Source organism: Crotalus tigris, unplaced genomic scaffold (genome assembly GCF_016545835.1).
Source record: "Crotalus tigris isolate CLP2741 ecotype Arizona unplaced genomic scaffold, ASM1654583v1 scf7180000017752.986373038:1224578, whole genome shotgun sequence".
In the NCBI taxonomy this organism is placed as follows: domain Eukaryota; kingdom Metazoa; phylum Chordata; class Lepidosauria; order Squamata; family Viperidae; genus Crotalus; species Crotalus tigris.
This window is the reverse complement of record NW_024096614.1, coordinates 460,034-486,009: the sequence shown is the minus strand read 5'-3', so window position 1 is coordinate 486,009 and position 25,976 is coordinate 460,034. Positions and strand designations below refer to the sequence as shown.

The 25,976-nt window shown below is 39.5% G+C and overlaps 1 protein-coding gene across 2 annotated transcripts in view; it reads right to left on the bottom strand.

Annotated features, from left to right (window-relative positions):
• Window positions 1–25,976, bottom strand: part of LOC120306741 (cytochrome P450 2J2-like) — a 42,026-nt gene that overhangs the window by 922 nt on the left and 15,128 nt on the right. For both annotated transcript variants that reach the window (XM_039340496.1, XM_039340495.1), the window contains exons 2-8: window positions 22,842–23,004; window positions 20,572–20,721; window positions 20,215–20,375; window positions 18,147–18,323; window positions 16,326–16,467; window positions 6,782–6,969; window positions 6,520–6,661 (exon numbers count right to left, since the gene is read on the bottom strand). In XM_039340496.1, the coding sequence (XP_039196430.1) occupies window positions 6,520–6,661; window positions 6,782–6,969; window positions 16,326–16,467; window positions 18,147–18,323; window positions 20,215–20,375; window positions 20,572–20,721; window positions 22,842–23,004 (1,123 nt within the window). The remainder of the gene's footprint in view (window positions 1–6,519; window positions 6,662–6,781; window positions 6,970–16,325; window positions 16,468–18,146; window positions 18,324–20,214; window positions 20,376–20,571; window positions 20,722–22,841; window positions 23,005–25,976) is intronic.

Genomic DNA, 25,976 nt, shown 5'->3' with positions numbered 1-25,976 from the left:
CATCTATTTCTTGCTCAGGAATCCCTGACCATAAAGGTGATAGGCAGGACCAGGATACCAAATTGCATAGGAAGGTTTTTAGTAAGGAGGAACACTATTGGTGATACTGATAAAGTCTTAGACTACCTTCTAACCTTTAACATGTAACCTTTAGCAATAGCAATAACAATAGCGGTTAGAATTATATACCACTCCATTGAGCCTTAACACACTCTGGGAGTCATTTACACTGTCAGCATATTGCCCCCAACCATCAGGGTTCTCATTTTACTGATCTCAGAAGGATGGAAGGCTGAGTCAAACATGAGCCGGTCAGGATTGAACAGCTGGCTATGGGCAGTTCAAGCTTTAGCTGAACTAAGGAACCCACGCTCATTTTATTATAAGGTGGATGACATATGGATTAATTAAAACTGTCTTACTATGACCCTGAAGATGTAAGCAAGATGTATACTGCTTTTAATGATTATTTTATAATGATATGTATTTCCATGATTGGCATCATGGCAATGTATACTTTTCAAAATTGCATCAAAGGGGGTCCACTCCAAGCAGAGGTGTGCCCATTCAGAACTTGCTTCCGAGTAGATCTTTTATTTACATAGAAAAGGATTTTTTTTCCTTTCCACCTGACTGGTGTGGGTCATTGGGGCTGTATGTTTAGGTAGGAGGACATGAGTTTTGGGGGACAACAATAGTTTTTCCATATCTATCATAACTGAAGCTGTGCCTTTTATGCCGTTTGTTATCAGCACCAGCAATAGAAAAACACTCATTGGTATATAAGCAGTACCAGACAGGATGAAAACGCTGTTGTAGGGGGAGCACTGCAGCCATTAAAAAGAGTGAGCTTAATGCATCTAGGACCAAAACTCTGTGATGCAGATCCATCATTAAGAAGCTAAAAGTGACTTCTGGATCCAGATCACGGTGCCTCTAATCTCACGAAGAGACTTGTCTCCTCATTGGCTAGTTTCCCTCTGCCGGTAGACCCTTATGCGGGTTGAAAGTCACCCTGGAGGGTGCGACTTCTGTCAAAGAGGCTTTGCTCGGATGCGGAGGAGCGGTGGTTCCTCCAGCTGTCCGGGCCAACTCTGAGGGCGGACGCAGAAGAAGAACGGCCAGTAAAATAACCGATCACCTAGCCGCTTCAAACCGTAAGTCAAAGAACATCTAAGCTTTAAAAACCACTGTGGTGAATCCGGGTGAGACTTTTTATTTTGCTCCTCTTTTCATTCTATTTTGCTTTTTTTTTTGCCTGTAAAAGCCCTGCTGGAATTATATCCCTGGCTTGGAAAAGCATCTTCTACATGTTTGGTAAGAAAGGCGTTGAACAAAAGAATAGAACAAAATCTTAAAGACTACATTTTATTTTCACATGTTTTGGGGTACTGAAAAAATTATTTTCTAAGAGCTGTACCATCATCTTATGCTGTTTTTTTTGGGGGGGGAGCGGTATTATCATCTTATATTGGAAGAGTATTTCTTTCTCCACTTTTTCGTTAAAAAATAGAAAAAAGGGGAAAATGGCATTTGAAAAAGATTTTTTAGCTGACTGAGGACAGTCTACTGGTCAAATGTTAATATTGTAATTGTTGACTATTTGGAGATGAGATGGTTTTGGCCTTCAAATTGTTTTTTAAGAGAAAGATAACTTGATGCAGCTGTGGGATTTCTGGGGGTGGATATTTTTCTACTGCTATTAGCAACAGCTTCCACCAAAAGGGAAAAAAAAGGATTTCTCTTCAACTATTTTTAAAACGGAGCCTCACTCATATTTAAATTGTAAACTTATACTGGAAAAGATCTATGAGGCTAAAGAAGAAATATGTGCTACAATGAAAGAGTTTATTACAGAATTAAGAGCCAGAATCTCTCCCTTAAACTTCAAAACTGACTCTCAGACTATACCTGACTATTCTATAAAACAGATTACACAAGAAGAGGATTTAACTGAGAATAAAGAGAAATTTATTTTGCCTTATAAGCAGTTCACTTAGGACTTTGAGGACCAGAAAAAGCAAAGACTGAGATTTGAACTGTTAAAGCAACGAGGCTTTATGGTTAAGAGAAACAGAGGGCCAATGCAGAGGCCAAGATAGTTTTGACTGATTCAAATGACATTGCAAGCAACAAAGAGAGACTTATCAGCTGGAAGGGAAGCTATGCTATGGAACCCTGTTTGGCATAAGAAGAAGGCCAGAATAAGAGTGAAAAGAAATGAAATTTAAAACTTTTATGTAATGGACTAAAGACAATCTAGAATTATGGATCGATTTAAGGATTAAGATTATGAGCTAGAAGTAAGAGAAAAATGGGCGACTAATGAAATATATATATTAAATTGACTAAGAATGTATTTTTGGACTGATAGATTTATCTATATGAAAATTATTATTTAATGGAAGGAAGACAATTGAAGAGATGTTTTAGATCTGGATTGATTTAATAACTAATTGAATGTTAATCTAATAAGATGATTTGTTTGTTTGATGCTCAATGGATTGAAATGATCTAAGGTTTGATATTATTTTGTCAGCTTAAAGAGATTGATTGATTGATGGATTAGATATATTTAGGGTAGATCAATATTTTAGCTTAAAAAGGAGATATTTTTTGTAATGGATTAAAGGCAATCTAGAATTATGGACTGATTTATGGACTAAGATTGTGAGTTAGAAGTAAGAGAAAAATGGATGATTAATGGAATATACATTTTAAATTGATTAAGAATGTGTCTTTTAGAAGGATAGGTTTATTTGTATGAAAATTATTATGTAATGTTGAGTTAATCTAATAAGATGATTTGTTTGTTTTATAATATGGATGTTATTAGTTATGATAATTAATTGGATGAAATTTGAATTCTGTCTAATGGATTGAAATGATTTAAGGTCATCTTAAAGAGATCGATTGATTGATGGATTAGATATGTATATGGATTGATGGATTAGATATGTATAGGATAGATTAATATTTTATTTTAAATAAGGGATATTAGTGGAAGAAGAAATAAATAAAATTTATGATAAAATTAAGGAACTAGAACATATTTCGAAGGGATACCTGAATTGATAATGTTTTTATTTAAAGTTAATTTGATTACGGTATTGTAAATTTATAAAGCTTTAAAAACAGGTCCAGGTTGAATAAATTTAAGCTAGAGTTGTATTATTTTAAATAAATTATACTATTTAAGGGAAAAAGAGAGGGAATACTTGATGTATTGATGGAATTATGTATATATGTTTTGTTTTGGGATGTTTGATTACCCTAGCATCACGTTGTGTCTTGAACACTTTGTCTTAAGAATTAAAAAACTGGATTTGCACGCTCGATGGCGGCTACGTTGTAGCCGTCCTCCTGAGAAAGTGTTAGAACCGCTATGAACAGCAGACATCAGCTGTTCTGTGGTTCAAAACCTCCTTCCCGGGCAAAGGGAGGGAGGTGAGTATCATCCGAATAGTGGTAGAGCCTCTGATGCACCCCCATTTTTGGGGGGTGAAAAGAGTGCTCCCACGGAGTTCGGATTGTCTCCGCTTCCCAGCTGTTTTTGTCTCTAGGGACAAAACAAGCCGCTGCACCCACCTCCGCGATTAAAGTGATCTGGTGAGTTTTTTTTTAAAGCGGACAGAGCTGAATAGAGGATTTTGCTTTTTCTGATTTCATTTTGATTTTAAATTTAAAGATTTACTTTTATTCCCTCTTTTTGTTTTCTCCTTTTGTTGAAAGGGAAAGTAAAATGGCGATCGGCAGTTTTTTTTGGGTTTTTTTTTTAATGACTGCAACGGAATGGAATGGATTTGATTATTTATAATGATTTTTTGATGTTGGGTTTGGATTTCAGGAGGATTATTTTCCCTTTCTGTCTAACTTTTTTTATTTTTTGAAGGAATTTTTTATTTTATTTTTTGTACTTTTAAAGGAAAAAAAACGGAATGGATTTTTTCTATTTAATTACTCTTTTTCCCCTTCCTTTTTCTTTTTTTCTAACTTTTTTCTTCTTATTATAATGATCTCCTTTTGAAGGAGTTTTTGATTTTTTGGAGTTAATCCCCCCTTTTTTGTTTAATTCCTTTTTCCCTCCTTTTTTGGGTATTTTTTAAGAAGGAGTAAAGATTTTCTAATATGGCTCCAAAGCGTCCAGTAATTTCCACAGCTCCTAAGGTGGTTCCTTCTTCGGTGATATCATCAGTGCAACAATCTAAATCAATAGTATCACCCTCTCCTTTGGTACAGTTATTAACGGTAAAAGATTTGCAAGACATAATGGGAAATGCTATATCCCAAATCAGGGGAGAAATGAAAGAGATTTTAGCGGAAAATAATAGGATTCTGAGGCAAGATATAGTTTTGGCTTTAAAAGGATTTGCCTCTGTTCTTGAAAAGTTGTATTTTCGTGTAGAAGAGGTTACAGATAAAGTGGACCTGTTGGAGGGAAAATTTGAAGGCATGGAAAAAGAGATGGAAAATTCTCAAGATGAGATTCTTATGCTTCAATATAGAGAAATGGAATATGCTTTAAGAATTAGAGGCTTGAGAGAGTATCTGCAAGGAGATCTGAGAGAGATGGTTGCAAATGACATTGCTGTGATTTTGGACAGAGAAAAAGAGGAAATATTTAGCCAAATTGAAAAAATATTTAGGGTCAATTCTGTGGTGGTAAAGCAAAGAAATTTGCCAAGAGATGTGGTAATTTATTTTGGGAAAAGATCCCTGCGCAATGAAATTATACAAGCTTTTTACAATAAGAGGTTTCAGATTGCTTCACAAGATGTTATAATTTTAAAGGAGATTCCATCTAAAATTTTAAGAAGAAGAAAGGAGTTTGCTTTTTTAGCAGATGAACTTAAAAAGAGGCAAATGTTGTTCAGATGGGATGTCCCGACCGGAATGGTGGTGAATTATGCGGGGACACGTTATAGACTTAATACTGTTTCTAAAGCAAAAGAGTTTTATACTTCAGTCCTGGAGGTATGTTTATCACCACCTATTATGTTTAAAGCTCTGGAAGAGAAGAAGGCAGACTTGCAGTCTGAAGAGCCTATATTGATGAAAACTGGGAAATCTCAGACTGAGGGGGCCTCAACAAGTTGAGAAGAAGGAGCAGAGGATAACTCGTGTAATACATAAACGCAAAGAAAAGGAGCAACAGAAGAAGGAGGTTAAGGAAGCCTCACAAGTATTTGTTTCTGAGCCTGCGGGAGAAGCAAGATCTATAAACTTTTGGGAGCAATCTTCAAGGGCAGATTTTCAAGCACTTCTCTTGAGGTTTTTGGATAAGAGAGATTGATAAAGAATGTATAGATTGTTTTTAGGTTATTGACAGATTATAGTTCATTGTGGATGGAATTGGTTATTGGTAAAGAGGAGAGAAGATTATGTAGATCGAATAAAAATTTTAGATAAGAAGTTTAAGTTCAGTAATTTAAGGAGTATTCAAAAGAATATTTTGTTTTAATGGTATAATTAACGTTTATATGTTTATTTTTGTGTTTGATGATAAAGAAAGAGGGATAGATTAGATCTTATATAATATAAGTATGATATTATGGAGATTGAATGAAAATTTTAGATAGGTAGTGCATGTTTAGATATTTAAGGAGTATTTAAAGGAATATTTTGTTTTAAATATGTATAAGGGAATTTCAATGATATAAGTAATGTTTATATGTGTGTTTTTGAGGGTGTTTATAAAGAAAGAGGGATGAATTTTAAATAATATAAGTAATGACATTAGAAAATGTTTAGGGTTTTTTTGAATAATTTACACTTAAAGTTTATAAAATTTTAAGGGTGGTTCAACCTGCCTCCAGAAGTTGTGAATGCTCCAACACTGGAAGTTTTTAAGAAGAGACTGGACAGCCATTTGTCCGAAATGGTATAGGGTTTCCTGCCTGAGCAGGGGGTTGGACTCGATGACCTCCAAGGTCTCTTCCAACTTTATTATTATTATTATTATTATTAAATCATAATTATTTTTTTTGCTTTTTATATATTGGTCTTAAAGTATTTTATAATTTGTTTAATTATTGTAATTAATTGTTTATGGTTTACAAGTGTTTAAATTTTTTTTTAAGTTTTAATTAAGCCTGTATTCAGCTCTGGGAAGGTTGGGGGGGGGGTTGGGGTGGGTTGGGAGGCTTTGGGGTGGGGAATCTTTTTTTTGTAAAATTTTAAAAATTTTCAATAAAAAAGAATTAAAAAACTAATACAATTTGTTTTTTAAAAAAGAAGCTAAAAGTAGGCTTCTTTTCTTTGGATTTAGCTAATAATTCTCCCCCCAAAAACAGAGATAATTGTGCAAAGCTCTACTGATTACCATATAAATATAATTAGTATTTCTTTGTAGTTTAAACTTTATAGCCTAAGAGGAACTTCAGATTCTCATGGTTTTGAAAGTAAAAGGAATAGAAATTCATGGATTTTCTATTCAGTCCATGATGACTTCAGAATAACACAGTGATGGGGGTGGTCGGAATCTATATGTGATAAACTGCTTTGGGCTCATGGACGTACCTATTCCAAAGGGCAGAAACTCTTCTCGTTCCATGAACTTCCCATCCTTATCTAAAAAGTGATTTGGGTTGAATTCTTCAGGCGTCTCCCATTGTTCAGGGTCAAGAAGAACAGAGCGCAGGTCTGCCAAAATCATGGTCCTCTGCAAAAATATTCAAACAATATTACTGAAATGTTTGGTTTTAGCTTGTCTTGATAGACCCATATTTGTTCATTTCCAAAGCAGTTTCTGGAAGCAGTGGCTATTCTTAGCATTTCTCACCTTTGGAATGTGGTAACTCTTCATCGTCACATCTTTTGTACTTTGCCTGGGAAGCCCAAATAGCAAAATATATTTTAAACGCTGAATTTCATGAATCACGGCATTGGTGTAGGGCAGCTTCTTCCGATCCTGATAGAAAATTGAGACCGAGGAACTAAAGGCTTCTTCAATCTCTTTCTGGACTTTCTCTAGAAAAAAACAATAGAAATAGAAGCCTCTTTTTCATTATTATGTTTCATTTACTCGTTTCCAAATTTTAATCCTTAACAGAAGTTTAGGACATAGAATACCCTTTAGGGCAGGGCTTTTCAATCTTTTCACCCATTGCATCATTTTTAGGATATGGCAACATCCGAGTAGCACCAGTCGCCTAACAATGTGTCAAAAACTTGATGACCAAAAAAAAAAAAAAGGAAAAGGAAAAAGTGATAAAGTACAGGTAGACCTCGACTTACAACAGTTCGCTTAGTGACTATTCAAAATTACAATGGCAGTGAAAAAATGTGCCCCCCAAGCCACAACCGAGCAAGACACCTGCCCGCCTGGCCACACTCTTCCTCCTGTCCGAGGTTTTCATTGTTGTGAGCATTTCTGTTGAGGATTGGCAGCGGGGGTGGGGTGGTGGGTGTTTGGTTTTTATTCCCCCCATCTTCTGGGTAGTTGCAGCAGGTTTTGGTCACTTCACATGACCCTGGGACACTGTGACCATCATAAATATGAATCAGTTGCCAAACATCTGAATGTAAATCACAAGACCCTGGAGATGCTGCAACATTCCAGCTGATCTGCGCTTCTTCTGGGCTCAGCAGAAGTGTCAGAATCAGTGCTGCTTTCCAGCTGATTGGTGCTTCTTCTGGGCTCAGCAGAAGTGTCAGGATCAGCACTGAGATACAGCTGGAGACTGGCACTGATCCTGGTGCTTCCACTGAGCCCTGACAGCCCTGCAGCTCCACCCATCTCTCGCTCAGGCTTGTGCGGTGCTGCCACCAGTTCAGCTCATTCCCCTCCCCTGCTACCACTTTTCTAGGATGGTCACATACCACCTGCCAGGTGCCAATGTACCACAGGTGGTACCCGTACCACTGGTTGAAAAGCCCTGCTTCCTTTTAAAAAAATATTATGAAGGAGAGTAGATTGAAAATGCATTTCCTGTGCTCTGATCATATCCAGTCCAAACAGGTTCAGAATATTGATGAAAACTGTTCATTCAGTTGAAATATTCCACGGAACCTTTTTCAATCTACACTATGTGCTCAATTATTAGGCAAGTGAATATTTGGACCGTATCATCATTTTTATGTATATTTTCCACTTCCAAGCTGTATAAACACGAATGCTTAGTGGATATAAGAATATCAGGTGATGTGTAGTTGTGTAATGAGGGAGGGTTTGGCCTAAGGAGGTCAACACTCTTTATCAAGGGATACATAATTATTATGCTGCTTCTTTTCTTCAGGCAAAAAAGACATTCAACTGACTCTGAAAAGTCAAATATTGTAAAAAGTCTTTCAGAGGGATGCAGCACTCTTGAATTTTCCACACAACCATCAAAGGTTTTGTTGGAAATTCTTAACAGGATTGGAAGAAATGTGTTGAGAAAAAGAGACACACATTAACTGCCAAAGATATGAGAAGAATCAAACGTGAAGCTACGCAGGAACCCATTATCCTCCAGTGCTGACATAGTCCAGATTTGCAACCTACCTGGAGTACCTTGAAGTACAAGGTGCTCCGTGCTCAGAGACATAGCCAAGGTAAGGAAGACTGAAACCCAACTCCCACTGAACAAGACACGGAAGATGAACTGGTAAGTCTAGGCCAAGAAATCTCTGAAGACAGAATTTTCAAAGGTTTTATGGACTGATGAGATGTGAATGACTCTTGATGGAGCAGATAGATTGCCCCATGGCTGGATCAGTTATGCGCACAGAGCTCCACTTTGATTCAGACACCAGAAAGTTGGAGGTGGGATATTCAAAATCAACTCCCAAAACTACTGCCAGTTTTTAGAAGACAATTTCTCATGCAGTGGTACAGGAAAAAGTCTGCATCGTTCAAGAAGACCATGATTTTTATGCAGGACAATGCTCCATCACATGCATCAAAGCACTCCATTGCATGGCTAGCCAGTGAACGCCTGAAAGATGAAATAGCAATGACATGGCCCCCTTTGTCATCTGACCTAAACCCTATTGAGAACTTGTGGGCCCTTCTTAAATGGCAGATTTACGGTGAAGGAAAACAGTACACCTCTCTGAACAATGTTTGGGAGGCTGTGGTTGCTGCTGCACAAAACGTTGATCGTCAACAGATCAAGAAACTGACTGACTCCAATTTTCTTTTGTTTTTTGAAATATCAGAAATATTTATTTGCACATTTTGAGTTGTTTATTATTCTCACTTTAACAGATGCAAATAAATGAGTGAGATGGGCAAATTTTCATTTTTTTTCATTTAGTTACATGATAATTCTGCTCACTAATAGTTGCCCCAAAATTGTGCACACATAGATATTCTCCTAAAAAAGACAAAACTACACTTTTACTTTCTTAAATATTCAGGTTTGAGGTTTATTAGCATCTTGGATTGACCGACAGCACTGTAGTTATTGAATAAGAAAATTAATCTTCCAAAATACAACTTGCCTAATAATTGTGCCCAAAGTGTAGTCAATCCCTAGAATTCAATCCCAAACCAGTTTAGAAATCTGATTCAGTTTAAAGAAAGTTCTATAATTATCTTGAAAATAATGTGGACCAAATTTTTGTAAAGCACTTGTTTGTTTATTTATTTTTATTATTTTTTAAAATCATTATATGTATATGTTACCCATCTCACTGTTACAGTAACTCAGAAGGGGAGGCTTACAATATAATAAGAAGAGAAAAAAGATAGTACAGAAGAATTAAAATGTGTTGTTGTTGTTAATTGCGAAGTCGTGTCCGACCCATCGCGACCCCATGGACAATGTTCCTCCAGGTCTTCCTGTCCTCTACCATCTTCTGGAGTCCATTTACGTTCACACCTACTGCTTCAGTGACTCCATCCAGCCATCTCATTCTCTGTCGTCCCCTTCTTCTATTGCCCTCAATCTTTCCCAGCATTAGGCCCTTCTCCAGTGAGTCCTTCCTTCTCATTAGGTGGCCAAAATATTTGAGTTTCAACTTCAGGATCTGGCCTTCTAAAGGGCAGTCGGGGTTGATCTCGTCTAGGACTGACCGGTTTGAACGCCTTGCAGTCCAAGGAACTCGCAGGAGTCTTCTCCAGCACCATAGTTCAAAGGCCTCAATTCTTTGATGCTCAGCCTTTCTTATGGTCCAACTTTCACAGCCATACATTGCAACTGGGAAAACCATGGCCTATATACTATACGCACTTTTGTTGGCAGGGTGATGTCTCTGCTTTTTAGTATGCTGTCTAGATTTGCCATAGTTTTCCTCCCCAGGAGCAAGCGTCTTTTAATTTCTTGGCTGCAGTCCCCATCTGAGGTGATCTTGGAGCCCAGAAAAATAAAATCTGTCACTACCTCCATTTCTTCCCCATCTATTTGCCAGGAATTGAGAGGGCCGGATGCCATGATTTTGGTTTTCTTAATGTTGAGTTTCAAGCCAACTTTTGCACTCTCCTTCTTCACCCGCATCAAGAGGCTCTTTAGTTCCTCTTCACTTTCTGCCATTAGAGTGGTATCATCTGCATATCTTAGGTTGTTGATATTTCTCCCGGCAATCTTAATTCCAACTTTTGTTTCATCTAGCCCTGCCTTTCTCATGATGTGCTCTGCATATAAGTTAAATAGGCAGGGCGACAGTATACAGCCTTGCCGGACTCCTTTTCCAATTTTGAACCAATCAGTGGTTCCATGTCCAGTTCTCACTGTTGCTTCTTGACCCGCATATAGGTTTCTCAAGAGACAAATAAGATGGTCTGGTATTCCCATCTCTTTAAGAACTTGCCACAATTTGTTGTGATCCACACAATCAAAGGCTTTAGCATAGGCAATGAAGCAGAAGTAGATGTTTTTCTGGAACTCCCTAGCTTTCTCCATGATCCAGCGTATGTTGGCAATTTGATCTCTAGTTCCTCTGCCTCTTCGAAATCCTGCCTGTACTTCTGGTAGTTCTCGATTCACATACTGCTGGAGTCTAGCTTGTAGGATTTTAAGCATAACTTTACTAGCATGTGAAATGAGTGCAATGGTGCAATAGTTTGAACATTCTTTGACATTGCCTTTCTTTGGAATTGGAATGTAAACTGACCTTTTCCAATCCTGTGGCCACTGTTGAGTTTTCCAAATTTGCTGGCAAATTGAGTGTAGCACTTTTACTGCATCATCTTTTAGGATTTTGAATAGCTCAGCTGGAATACTGTCACCTCCACTAGCTTTGTTGTTGCTCAGATTTTCTAAGGCCCATTTCACTTCACATTCTAGGATGTCTGGTTCGAGGTCAGTGACCATCTCATTGTGGTTATCTGGGATGTTAAGCTCATTCTTGTATAGTTCTTCTGTGTAGTTTTGCCATCTCTTCTTAATCTCTTCTGCCTCTGTTAGGTCCCTGCCATTTTGGTCCTTTATCATGCCTATCTTTGCATGAAACGTTCCCTTCATATCTCCAATTTTCTTGAAGAGATCTCTGGTCCTCCCTATTCTGTTGTTTTCTTCTATTTCTTTGCACTGTTCATTTAAGAAGGCATTCTTATCTCTTCTAGCTACTCTCTGGAATTCTGCATTCAATTGGGTGTATCTTTCTCTTTCTCCCTTGCCTTTCGCTTCCCTTCTTTCCTCAGCTATTTGCAAAGCTTCCTCAGACAGCCATTTTGCTTTCTTGCATTTCTTTTTCTTTGGGATGGTTTTAGTTGCTACCTCTTGTACAATGTTGCGAACTTCCATCCATAGTTCTTCAGGCACTCTGTCTATCAGATCTAATTCCTTAAATCTATTTGTCACCTCTACTGTATATTCATTAGGAATATGATTTAGTTCATACCTGAGTGGCCTAGTGCTTTTCCCTACTTTTTTCAATTTAAGCCTAAATTTTGCAACAAGAAGCTCATGATCTGAGCCACAGTCAGCTCCTGGTCTTGTTTTTACTGACTGTATATAGCTTCTCCATCTTTGGCTGCAGAGCACATAGTCAATCTGATTTCTATGTTGACCGTCTGGTGATGTCCATGTGTAGAGCCGTCTCTTGGGTTGTTGGAAAAGAGTGTTTGTTATGACCATCGTATTCTCTTGACAAAATTCTATTAGCCTGTGCCCTGCTTCATTTTGTACTCCAAGGCCAAACTTGCCTGTTATTCCGGTTATCTTTTGGCTTCCTACCTTAGCATTCCAATCCCCCATGATGATAAGGACATCATTTTTTGGTGTTAATTCTATAAGGTGCTGTAGGGCTTCATAAAACTGGTCAATTTCATCCTCTTCAGCACCAGTGGTTGGGGCATAGATTTGGACTATTGTGATATTGAATGGTTTGCCTTGGATTCGAATTGAGATCATTCTGTCATTTTGGGGATTGTATCCCAGTATTGCTTTTCCTATTCTTTTATTGACTATGAAGGCTACTCCATTTCTTCTGAGGGATTCTTGCCCACAGTAGTATACCTGCTGGTCATCTGAGTTAAATTCACCCATTCCTGTCCATTTTAGTTCGCTGATTCCTAAGATGTCGATGTTCAGTCTTGTCATCTCTTTTTTGACTACGTCTAGCTTGCCTTGATTCATGGATCTTACATTCCAGGTTCCTATGGAGAAAAAATCTTTACAGCATCGGACTTTCCTTTCACCACCAGATATATCCACAGCTGAGCGTCCTTTCGGCTTTGGCCCAGTCGCTTCATTCTTTCTGGCGCTACTAGTACTAGCCCTCTGCTCTTCCCCAGTAGCATATTGGACACCTTCCGACCTGAGGGGCTCATCTTCCAGTGTCATATCTTTTTGCCTTTTAGTACTGTCCATGGGGTTTTCATGGCAAAGATACTGGAGTGGTTTGCCATTTCCTTCTCCAGTGGATCACATTTTGTCTGAACTCTCTGCTATGACCTGTCTGTCTTGGGTGGCCCTGCACGGCATAGCTTATAGCTTCATTGAGTTACACAAGCCCCTTCGCCACGATAAGGCAGTAATCCATAAAGGGGAAGAATTAAAATAAAGAGGATTAAATAAACTAAAAACCAAGAGGATGGGTAACAAGAAATAGGATTGTCTCTCTACCCTACCAGTCACTCCCATAGTAGTGCACCTCTATAAGGGCTCCAGAGCAATTGGCAGAGCGAAGTTTTAAGACTCTTCCTGAAGATCCGCAGGGTAAGGGTGGACCTCATCTTCAGGAGAAGAATATTCTAGACAGTGGGGGCCACAGCAGAATAACCTCTTCTCCTGAATACTGCCAGTTGAAATTCTATAGCAGTCAGTAGGTCTCTTCTGCTAGAGAAACTAGGACGGGCTTGTCACATTGGATTGAGACAGCTCCACTAGACCAGTGGTTCCCAACCTATGGGCCATAGCCCACTACCAGACCATGGCCTCTTAGCCACTCGGTAATGTGAGTGGCTGGCCAGTGTGAGTGCACATGTGTGCACGCTCACCCCCCCCCTTGCTCCAGCACTAGCAATGCTGTGAGCCTTGCACAACCAACCCAGAAATGTGGGTGCCCTACACCCACTCCATAAAAGGTTTTAAATTCACCTTGAACTGCACCCAGAACCAAACTACCAACCAGCTCAGCTCATGTAAAAGTGGTGTTAAATGTGCCACCCAAGGGATCTCTAGAAGTAGCTGCACCACTGGATTTGCTACCAGCTGTAGATTACGAACATTCTTCAAGGGTAGCCCAAGTAGAGCACATTGCAGTAATCCAAATGAGAGATTACAAGGCATGAGTGACCCTGCACAGGTCCTCACAATCCATGAAAGGGTACAATTGGCAAATAACATGAAATTGCACAAAGAGTCTCCTAGCCTTGATGCCGCCTGCTCTTTCAATTGGAGTCATGAGTCTGGAAGAATCCACAAATTGCACACAGGACCTGTCTGACACCATCCAGTTCTGATTCCCATAGCCAGCTGAAAAGGATACCACAGTTGATGGTATCAAAAGCCGCAGACAGGAAAAGAAGAGCAATGATGGACGTGCTTTCCCCATCCCACTCCCTCCAGAGATCATCCAAGTATGGTTAATGTCTCTGTCCCATAACCAGGCCTGAAACCTGGCTGAAAGGGGTGCAGATATCCATTTCATCCAGGACCCATAGTGCAACCATTTTTTCCACTACTTTCCCCTTCACTAAAAAGGGGAGATGGCAAACTGGACAGAAATTGTCAAGAAAGGTGTGGTTCAGTGAAGGTGACTTAAGGAAGAGTCAGATCAAGGTCTCCTTAAATGATGCTGTGAACATCCCCTCTGCAGTGATGTGGCATTTTGTCGCTCTTAGCACCACGAGGTAAGGACTTAATGGCAATTCTGTTTTTTTTATTCCTTCACGGGCATTTGTCTCTTCAATATCCTCAACTCCTCCATAAACCACTGGAGTGTCAGAAGTGATGGGCCAAGAGAGGGCATATGGGCACAATCCTGTCCATGTCTGCAGCTGTTTTCTGATTCCAGGCTGTGGCCAGAGCCTCCAAAGGGCGACACAGCAGATCCCCCAGGACAATCCCACAGCTCCTTATGGAATCTGAATAGTCCATCAGTCATCAAGAAGAGACTATGTGAATCGGTCCAGTCTCACTGCAGAGGGGGCAGGGCTGGAAAATCTCAAGGACACCACTGTGTAGTCTGACCATGACAGAGGGAATAATGATAACTCCCAGAGCAGATCACATTGCCACTGTTTTGACAAGCAGATCATGTCTTCAAGGGTGTCCACTGTCCTGGGTTAGGTCATGGATAACCTGAAAAAGCTGCCGTGATGGCCATGAACACTTAAGCTGCTTCTGGGGCTTGCCCCTGGCACCTATTTATATTCCTACCCATCACTATTTGAATTGCTTTTTCTAAACCCTACGAGCTGCTCTTCTACCCCTAAACCTGACCTCCTACTGTGCTGGCAGACAAGTCATTCTGCCAGTCATACAGACTCACCCAATGTGGCATTTTCACTGTAGCTCTTAGTGCCAATGGGAATCCAGCTTCTGGGCTCTATGTGTGTTGGAATTCCAAAGTTTGCTGCCATAACCTGGTGTTCAGTACCAGATGGCCCCAAATCCATCCCTGATCTGTGGAATTTGTACTCCTCATTTCAATCTATGATCTGAATCACATACTTCCCTGATTCCCTAGGCCAGTTCTTGCTTCCAGTCCCTGACAGCGTGACATCTTTCTGAGCTGTCTCCAGCTCCAGCTCCAAGCTGGCTCTTTCCAGTACCTCCATCAGCCTTCCACCCTTAACACACACTCTTTGGCATGGCTTCCAGCCCTTCAACACCTTCAGACTGGCACCGGGTCAGACTCAAAGCCACCTCTCTACTTCCCACCAGTCTCATAGGAGCATGGTGGCTCACATGGCTAGAATGCTGGGCTGACAATCTGCAAGCCCCCGTTCAAGACCTGAGGGCTGCTTTGTTGTTGGGTGAGCTCCTGACACTTGCTCCAGTTCCTGCTGAACTAGCAGTTTGAAAGCTTATAAATGTGAGTAGATAAATAGGTACTACTTTGGTGGACTTTTTTAGGGGGCATGAAAGGAATCCCCAAATGAACATTCCCCAGGCATCATGATAGTACTTTTAACATCTTGGTACTTTCAACATTTTACAATGATGAACAGTCTGTTCTCCTAGTTGTGTCCCTTGGTGCTGCAGACAATGGCCCTAGATTGACTCGCCACCCCTCCACCCCAAATCTGTGGCCAGGGGTCTTCCCTGGTTAGCAGGATGAAAATGCAAGCCTCAGTGGGCTCCCAGCTCCAGACCAATCCCCTCTTTTTGCCAGACCATTCTAGCTTGGTCTCTTCAGCTTCTCGTCTCCGGTCAAGGAGCAGACTCAGCAGAAGCAGGGCAGGAAGAAAGTAGGATTAAGGAGAAGACTGAGGGCTTCATTTGCTGCTCCAAGTGGTAACCACCTCCTCCCCCACAATTTCCCCATTCCTTCCCTTCATGTCAGGAAGCCTTGTGTTATGCATTTGCTTGCTGCCTCCATCTTGACTTTTTTCTATAGTTATTATCATGCTGAAATTTGGTCCTCTATATCCAATTTAGGCCAAAAACAAGTAGCAAATCTGAAAAACATGGTAGATTTCTACACTGAATGTATTAAATGTTTTAGATTTGTACTGATTCCAGTTTTTAGTTCCTCACTCAACATTTTATTGAAAATTCAAAGAAGGCTCTCTATTTGTACATTCCTGGCTTTCCTTTAATCCTGCTAAATTCATGCCCCTGCTTATATGCTGGCTTTCCTTTAATACTGCTAAATTCATGCCCCTGCTTATCTATATTCTTATGAAGAATAGATTCAGTTGCTCATTCAATAGCTTAGAATTTCAAATAATTTCTGTATATTATAAAACCTGAGACGCGCCTTGTTCCCACAGCCCAGATTTCTCTCACCTTGGATGTCGGGATGATTGGTCAAGAGGAGCAGTGCCCACATCAGAGTAGTCAAGGTTGTCTGTGTCCCAGCAGCAAAAAAATCAACAATACACTGAGCCAGGTTCTCTTCATTGTAGGTAGAGTTGGGATCATTCCTGCTCTGATGTTTAAAATGGAAAATAAAAATTACAATGAATTCTATGCAAGTTTTTTATAGTTATTTATATCTCTGTGTAGCAAGCCATGAGAATAAATATAAACCTGGTAGGTTCACACTGAATAAGATACTAAATTGAAGTAGCTAAGATCAAAGAAAGATTTGGCTTTGGAAGAACTTGAATTCATTTCCTTTTATTTTATGATTGGTTACCTCAGTAAATGCTTGCATGTGGAACAGTGATTAATGTGCACCTACTAGAGTGAATCACAAAACATCAACAGCAGGAGTATCTGCATGCATTCTAATTTAACGTTATGGCCAAAGGTGATGTACATGACCGATCTCACTACCAGCTTTTGTGGCTACTATGCCACATTATGACAATTCATGCATTTTTTAGAGTGCAGGAAGACCTCAACTTACAACCATTCATTTGGTGATCGTTCAAAATTTCAACAGCAGTGAAAAACGTGACTTACTCTATGACCTAATTTCATCCCCATGGTCATGTGATGAAAAGTCAGGTGCTTGGCAACGGGCATGTATTAATGACAGTTGTACTGTCCTGGGGTCATGTGATCACCATTCGTAACCTTCCTAGCTGGCTTCTGACAAGCAAAGTCAATGGAGAAGCCAGATTCACTTAACGATCCCATGGTTCACTTAACAGCTCTAACAAGAAAGGTTATAAAAGGGGGTAGAATTCACTGTCTTGCTTAGCAATACTTGCTTAGCAATTTTGGGCCCAGTTGTACATCAAATAATACCTGTACTGGATTCTTGTGAAACCTCAATAACCTTTCACCAAACTAGTGTAATGTCCTGAAGAATTATGGGACAAACGAGACAATCCAGTCTACCTGCCTATTGATGGAGAAGCATCTTGTGAAACAAACCACAGGTATGACAATCACTGAGATAGAGAGGCGTTTGAGCAAGTACCACATGACCTATTCCTTTCCCAACTACAAATGGTCCAACCACTCACCATCGCTCATTATAATTAGTGTGGACACTGTAACCAGAAACCTACAATTATAACACCCATGGATGCTATTATGTACTGATAATAGCATTATAGAGAGTGAAAAATGAACTGAAGCACTGCACCACCCTTGAACCATTCATACACTCAAGACTGATGGTATCAAAATGTAAATAAAGTGACCAAAGGCAAACGTAACTTCAAACTGATAAAAGTTGTTCTAAAAAAAAATCAATGTTTTTCTGAAAACAATGGAGAGGAGGATCTTTATTGCTTGTTTCAAATTGTTTTACATTTTTCCTTATGGCCAAAGCTGTGAACATATCTGTCCCTTTCCAACCATTTCAGGGTAATATTTATTTAAGTATGAATCAATCAAACGTCTCTACTTGTTAATTCTTTTCCTTCTTAATGGAACATCTTTATAAAAGGGGGAAAGGAGTGGTAGGCAAACATTACAGGATGACAAAAAAACATTTCTAACTTCTCCAAGGAACCTTCCATGTATAACAAGAGTCTAATATTACAGATGTACAATATAGTCCTTATTTAGAAGCAACCGGAATTTAGAATGGGTGAAATTCAGAATGGGAGTTGAATGAAAAAGAAAAAAATTCCAGTATCGCCTCTTCTTACTTATAGCCAGGAATGTAATAATTCCTTGCCCATGTATTGAACTACAATAAACCCATACCTTCTCCATCTGAAGAAGATAGTGATCAATGAAATCTTGTGGCTCATGCAGAGAGCTGGATTCTTTGTGTTTCTCTATTTTCTGCTTTGCAAACAACACAATCAATTCCATAGCAGCCAGGGCCTTCTTGTGAGGCCCTGGGAAGTAGCTGATTAATCGTGGGAAGACAACAAACATCTAATAGAAATGGAAAAGGAAAGGTTGTTTATTTATTTCCTACTACAACTAAAGAAGACTCTCAGCAGCTCAGAGTAATAGACAGCACTTAATAACCAAAGAAAAACATTGCAAGCACATTGAAACATGGCAAACTTTACATGGTGTCAGGTCCCAAAGGTCCTCCAGAAAAGCTGTTTCCAAATTCTTCCAGAAAAGAATCATGTTAGAGGCAGATAGGTTATTTTAAAGCTAATATAAAATTCCCTTATTCTCTCATTCTCTCCAGGAGCCTTTGTAATTATGGTTATCTATGGTTAACTGATTTAATAAATTAGACCAACTGGATCCACATGTGTGGGAAGAATCCAGAGAAAGAAATATTTTGGGGAATATTAAATAGGCAGAATATATTTCCCCAAAGGATCTTAAAGGCAAAAAAGCAAGCCCAGTTTTTCTTAATAGCCCCAAGCAGAAACTCAGCAGAAACCAGCTTTTAAAAATGCAGATGTAATAATCCATTCAGGAAGGTTGGAGCCAGGAATCTAGAAGCTCATGAGATTAAGAAGACAAAGATCCCTAAAATCTACATACCCAACCCAAACTCTAAAAGACATGACCTTTGGTGACATAATAGGATTAACCCACCATCAGAATACCAAAAGGACACACCTCAAAAGCCCGAAAGGTATAAAAACCCACCACTCCCAGCTACATGTGGTCAGATTTCCCAGAGCCATCTTTCTGCCCGGCTCTCCTCTTCAATAAACTACAACCTTCTTTCTAAAGCAGTCTCCATTTTGTTTATTCCCGGCTTGGACTGGACCCTGATGAAGACTTTTCTTTCAACACATGGCAGGCTAAATAATGAATTAACTACATGGGTTGGATTTTCGGTCTGCTAGCTTTTCATAACAGAATAACAGATTGGAAGGGACCTTGGAAGTCTTCTAGGCTAACCCCCAGTTCAATCAAGAGATTCTATATCATTTCAGACAATGGCTGGCCTATCTCTTCTTTAAAATCTCCAGTGGTGGAGTACCCACAACATCTGGAGGAAAGCCATTCCACTGGTTCATTGTTCTCCCTGTAAGGAAATTTCTCCTTAGTTCTAGCTTGGTTCACTCCTTCATTAGTTTCCATCCATTGCTTCTTGTCTTGTCTTAAGGGGCTTTTGAGAATAGGTTGACCCCCTCTTCTTTGGGGCAACCCTTTAGATATTGTACTGCCACCATGGCACCACTAGTCCTTCTTTTCACTAGATTAGATATACCCAATTCCTGCAGTTGTTCTTTATATGTTTTAGTCTCGTGCCCCCTAATCATCTTTGTTGCTCTTCTCTGCACTTGTTCCAGAGTCTCAAGATCTTTTTTATATTGTGGCAACCAAAACTGAATGCAATATTCCAAGTGTGGTCTTATCAAGGCCTTATAAATCAGTACTAAGCCTTCATGTGATCTTTATTCTATCCCTCTGTTAATACAGCCTAGGACTGCATTGGCTTTTCTGGTAGCTGCAGCAAAAGAATTTCTGCATGGAAGCAATAGGCTTAAATCATAATGAAGCAGACATCGGTTTGCTCTTAAGAAAAAATTGAAAGAACTGTTCAATATCAGATTGACCCAGAAAGTGGTGGACCATCTTTTATTGAGATATTCTGAGTATTTGTCCCAATTGAAGCACTAAGTCAACTGGGTGACACTAGACAAGTCCCTCTCTCTCAGCCCTAGAAAGTGGGCAATGGCAAACCACTTCCAAAATCTTGACAAGGAAACTGCAAAGACTTGTCTTGGCCACTGGGGATAATAGTACAATAGATGATTTCCAAGGCTTCCTCCATGAATTCCATTCATGATTACATGAAAATATTAATGGAAACAGTTTTGTCTCTTTAACAGAAAACATGACTCACCATATGAAAAAAGCTGCCAGTGAATTTCACAATAATTTCAATGGCTTGAATTAGCTTCTGGAAGCTTTCATCTTCAGGAGCAAACTGATGACCAAAACTCAAAGCACATATGATATTAGAAACTGCATTTATTACTGGAATTGAAGGGTCAAATGGCTTTCCTGCAAATGAAGATATTTCATAATGAATTATTAAAGAACAGGACTTCTAGGCAATGAACAACATTATTGGGAACTCTGTCAATTGTTTCAAAAATTTTAAAACATCATAGCAAATATACCTGTTCTTGTTAGAAATAGAGAGAATGGAAAAACATTCTGCAGACAGAGACTTGAGCGATTAGCCCAAATTGCATACCTTTTGTTTTTTTAAATGTTTCCACCAACGTCTGAGCTGTGTCTTCTATCTGATGCTCAATGCTCTTCTTCCCCAGGCCCAGCTTCCTCAGAGAAGTGATGCCGATGTGTCGCTGCTCTTTCCAGATGTGGCCATTGGAGAAAACAATACCTGAAGGCAGCAGCAGAGAATGATAAGTGATTCCTGAGGACATTCCATGTTAAAAAATAAAACAGATCTAGTTCTTCCCAAACATTGCTCTGAATTTCAGGTAGAAAACCTTTGTTCAGTTTTGCCATTTTGTAAAATTTCGGCCATGTTAAGTTTTATTATAAAAACATGGACAAATGTGTGATATGGTGAACACAGTTGCAGTGCTTGCCAGCTTCTATGATGGACATCAAAGCTTCTAAGATGATGTAAAAGTTCACGTGCGAGAACATGTTATAAGCACAAGGGACAGGATGTTCTCACTGGTAATAGAATCCATTTGTAACTTCCTCCTACAAGATCTATGGAGATTCTCAGTCATCCAGGTCATGGTTGTCCCAAAGGTCCTTTTTCAGGAGGCAACTGGACTTTCTTGATTTTCTTTGAAGACGTTTCGCTTCTCATCCAAGAAGCTTCTTCAGCACTGACTGGATGGTGGGGAATGGAAGGATTTATACTCCTTGCAGACTGCTAGTCATTTGCATTCTTTTAGAGAGTCATTGAGGCCATTTGGAGATTTACCTGTGTCCTCAGGTTCACCTGAGTAATGCAAATGTGTGTGGAGCCTTCTTGGCTGTAGGATGTTTTCTGCCCTGTGTCCCTTCACTGTTGAAGACAGGCGTGGGCTATTGGGGATGAGTCTGTGATGTCTTCATCTCAAACTGAATCCCTGGATTACCCAGAATCTCCATAGACATTTGCAGACGTTTCATTCCACGAACTAGGTAACATCATCAGTTCTCTCTTTGACAAGTTTCCATCCATTACAGGTAGTCCTTGACTAACACCAGTTTGTTTAGTGACTGTTTGAAGTTACAATGCCATTTTAAAAAGTGACTTATAACTATTTTCACACGTACAACCATGCAGCATTCCCATCCTCATGTTCATTAAACAAATTTAGATGCTTTGCAACTGGTTCATATTTATGTCAGTTGCAGTGTCATGAGATCATGTGATCCATTTTTGAAACTTTCTGACAAGCAAAGTCAATGGGGAAGCCAGTTTCACTTAAGAAACGTGTTACTAATGATTCCCTTAACAACTGTAGCAAGAAAGGCTGTAAAATAGGGCAAAATTCACTTAACAAATATCTCTCTTAGCAACATAGATTTTGGGCTCAACTGTGGTTGCATGTCAAGGACTACCTGTACTTCTTGTCCTTCTTCTTTGTGACAGCCCTCAAGTGCTACAAGACAACTTTCTCCCTAATCCTTCTCTTCAATAGGCTAGCCCCGGGGTAGGCAACTTTGGCTCTTTTATGACTCGTGGATTTCAACCATGCATAGCTGGCTCAGGAATTCTGGGACTTGAAGTCCACGAGTCATAAAAGAGCCAAGGTTGCCTACTCCTGGGCTAGACCTACCTGTTAACCTCCAGATCCTTTATCGATTTTGTTCTCTTCTCTGCACATGTTCCAGGGTTTCAATCTTTATTTTATTTATTTTATTTTTAAAATTTATAAGCCGCCCCACTCCCGAAGGACTCTGGGCGGCTAACAATAGAAAACACATAAAACATAACAAACAAACAATATAAAGACAGTCATCCAGGGGTCAGGTTTTATAAACCTCAGGCCTGCCGGAAAAGCCAGGTCTTAAGTAGCTTATGGAAGACCAACAGGGTGGGAGCAGTCCTAATCTCCAGGGGGAGCTGGTTCCAAAGCGTGGGCGCCATCACAGAGAAGGCCCTCCTCCGCGGTCCTGCCAAATGGCACTGCTTGGCCGACGGGGCCTGAAGGAGGCCCAGCCTGTGGGATCTAACTGGACGTAGGGAACTATGAGGTTGTAAGCAGTCTCGCAAATAGCCTATCTTTTTTGTTTCATGGTGACCAAAACTGGATGCAATATTTTAAATGTGGTCTCACCAAAGTGATGTAAAGCAGTGCTATCAGTTCTCAATATCTTGATGGTACACTTTGGTTGATGCAGCCTAGAACTACATTGGCTTTTTTGCCAGCTTCAGCAAATCATTGGCTCATCTTTCGGAATCTGACCATCAGCCATTTTCACGACATACCATTATTCACACAAATGGTAACAGTGGTTATTTGGATACAATTCCTTACTATTTGCACTTACCCATTTTTTTCCCCAAAGCAGTCATGAAAGCATCCTCTGATCTATCAGAGAATTCCTCTGGGAAGCTGGTCATTACTTCTTTCACAGTTTTGAATCCAGACAGCACTACTAGAAGTTGAGGTCCAACACTCATGGTGTATATATTTCCATATCGTTTTACAGGCTGCCAAGAGAATCAAACTTTAGAAATGTTATAATCAAATAAAACAGATTATTTATAAGGGGTCCTTGGTGCTCTCTGAGCTTGCTTGTTTTCTTTTCTTTCGTTTCATTACCCTAACTAGGTGACATCATTAGTGCTAGTAAGGAGTGCTGTTTGCTGTCAGTTTTTGTTCTGATGTCTTTCATATCTGGGTGGGAACGGCGGTCTTAGGATTCTTTGGTGGGGCTGTTTACTAATGGCTTTGTGGCAGTTTCTTGATTGGGGTTTTGCTTACTTCATTCTTAATCTGAAGTTGACCTTGGAGTTAATCTATGCTGGTCTGAATGCTGATTCCTGGTGGAGAGGTTCTGGAGTCTTTTTTCTCTTTTGGGCTGTTTGATAGTCTCTTTTGCATAGTCAATAGATGTTGTTGATGTCTATGTGATCTATTGATTATGTATCTACTTGTCTATTGAGCATTGATTATTTATAGTTAATATGCCACTTATAGTCTTTCCTAAATCTTCAGTTCTAAGATTTTTCACCATAAGCAATTATCTGTTCTTTAGAAATTTATTCCCCCCAACCCCAGATTCCTGCCAAAAACTTTTGCACTTGTATTTCCTTTATTTTCCTGGGGTGTGCCTTTCTCTTTGTTTCTGCTTCAAACATCTGTTTCCTCAATTCATCCTTGCCTTGGATGAGAGATGGCCTTCTCACTGCCCAGTCCTCCTGTGATTGACAGATATGTGAGCCACAGCTTGTCTATGAGTCACAACCTTTGAACACTACCGTTTGGATGGTCTTCTGAGGCTTTCTCAACCTCTCTGCCTTCTGCTTTTTTCAGTCATCCATTCCTCAACTTTTCAACTTCAGTTCTATTGACAGAATGTTCTAGAAACGTGGGCTGCTGAATTAAACCTGAATTAAAATTGGCCACAAGAATAGTACTATCCATATGAATTATTGGGTAAGATGTTAAAATAATTGATCAGCTTTCTTTCTTTCTTTCTTTTTTGGTTCTGTTTTTATTTTATTCAAAAAAAGTTAAAATACAAAACTCAAAAAATATTTAAAAAACAAACAAAAAATAGAAAACAAACATTTTTAAAAGTGCATTAAAAGTGCACCCCTTGAGAAACTGGCCCTAAATTTTTAAAATTCTACATCTATTTGCAAATTATTAATCTGTCATCTATATATTATATTGAGAAAGTAGATAATAATAATAATAATAATAATAATACCTTGACCCCCAGTGAGGCACTACCTTGACGTGGTTGTGGGGCTTGTGTACTCTGAGGAAGATGAGAGCTATGCCAGAGGTTCAACCATACTGGACAGGTCTCATCAGAGGAGTCAGACAAAGAGTGTCTCTCCCATAAAAAATATGGTGAGACGTAAATTTCAGAATGCCATACCGGCTCGGACGTCGCCCGGGTTAACAAGGTCCGCGCTAGATATTGGAGTTCCTGGATATCTGGTGAAAAATGGGTTACAGGACTCAGGACTGTTGGCTGAGCAACCAGGGCCAGCAGCTGCAGAACTACTGGAAGAAAAGGTGTTTACCCGTCGCAGATACACAGTGATGGAAAACAAAGAAATAATGATCTGTTACTACAGATCAAGTCCAACAAGACGAGGATATCTAAAACGAATGCACCAATTCTGGAAAGAACAACATCCAGAATCAGAAATAACAGAACAGAGACTAGCAGATCAACGCCGATTTATAACACGAAATAAAGTATTCACAGAAACAGAATTGGACGAACTGCAAAGGTTTACCCAGGGCAAAGAAATCAAAGCCTTACCAGAAGTAATTCAGAATGTAGAGGCAAACCAGGGGGAGTTGGCAGTGAAGGAATCCAGCAGAGATATACTGTTCTCATTTGGAAACCAGGCACCTCTTCCTCAGGAAGAACAAAACCCTCTAACTAAAGAAATAAAAGAATTGAAACAAAGAATAATTGAGCATCTAGAACAGCACAAAAACAACAGAATAAGGCTGCCTGCATTGAAGCTTGTTCCAAAGAAACAGCTAGCACAAGCATTAAAAGATGCAAATACTGCAATAGCAAGTATAAGCACCAATTCACTGCAAGAAACAAACCAACTAATGTACAGCACAGCTGCAGTTATAACAGAATACCTGGGATGCAAAATCAACAAAAAAGAAAAACAAACAAACAGTGCACCACAAAAATGGAAGGTTAGACTAGAAAATAAGATCAGCAAGTTAAGATCACATGCAAGCAAGCTAGAACAGATGAAAGAAAAGAAGCTGAAGAACAAGAAGACCAAAGAATACCTAATCAAGAAATACCACTTAGAAACAAGGAAGATCAAGGAAGCACTGGAAATAATAAAGCAACAAATAACAGCTATAGCCAGGAAAATCAGTAGATATGAAGCTCGAATTGCAAACTATAGGCAGAACCTCCAATTTCAATCCAATCAGAAACGTTTCTACCAATCCATCAATGGAGAAACTGCAAGGAATCAGTCAGTACCTGACAAGGAAGAAACAGTGCAATTCTGGAAGCAGATATGGGATAACCCAAAGAAATACAACAAGGATGCAGCTTGGTTAAAAGAGGTGGATGCAAATAAAACAGAAGTTGAAATGAAAGAACTAGTAATAACAACAAAAATGGTAGAAAAAAGAGCAAAGAAAATCAAAAATTGGTCAGCACCAGGTGAAGATGAACTGCATGGGTTTTGGTTGAAACATCTAACTGTTATACACCCACTCATTGCCAAGCAGTTCAACAATATACTACAAGGAGGAGAAATTGAAAAGTGGCTAACAACTGGGAAAACCTACCTAATAATGAAAAATCCAGCAAAAGGGGCAACACCAGGTAACTACAGGCCAATTACCTGCTTACCAACAACATTCAAATTACTAACTGGTGTGGTAGCTGATGCAGTACAACAGCATCTAGTTGAAAACAATCTCTTTCCACCTGAGCAGAAAGGAAACCGCCCCA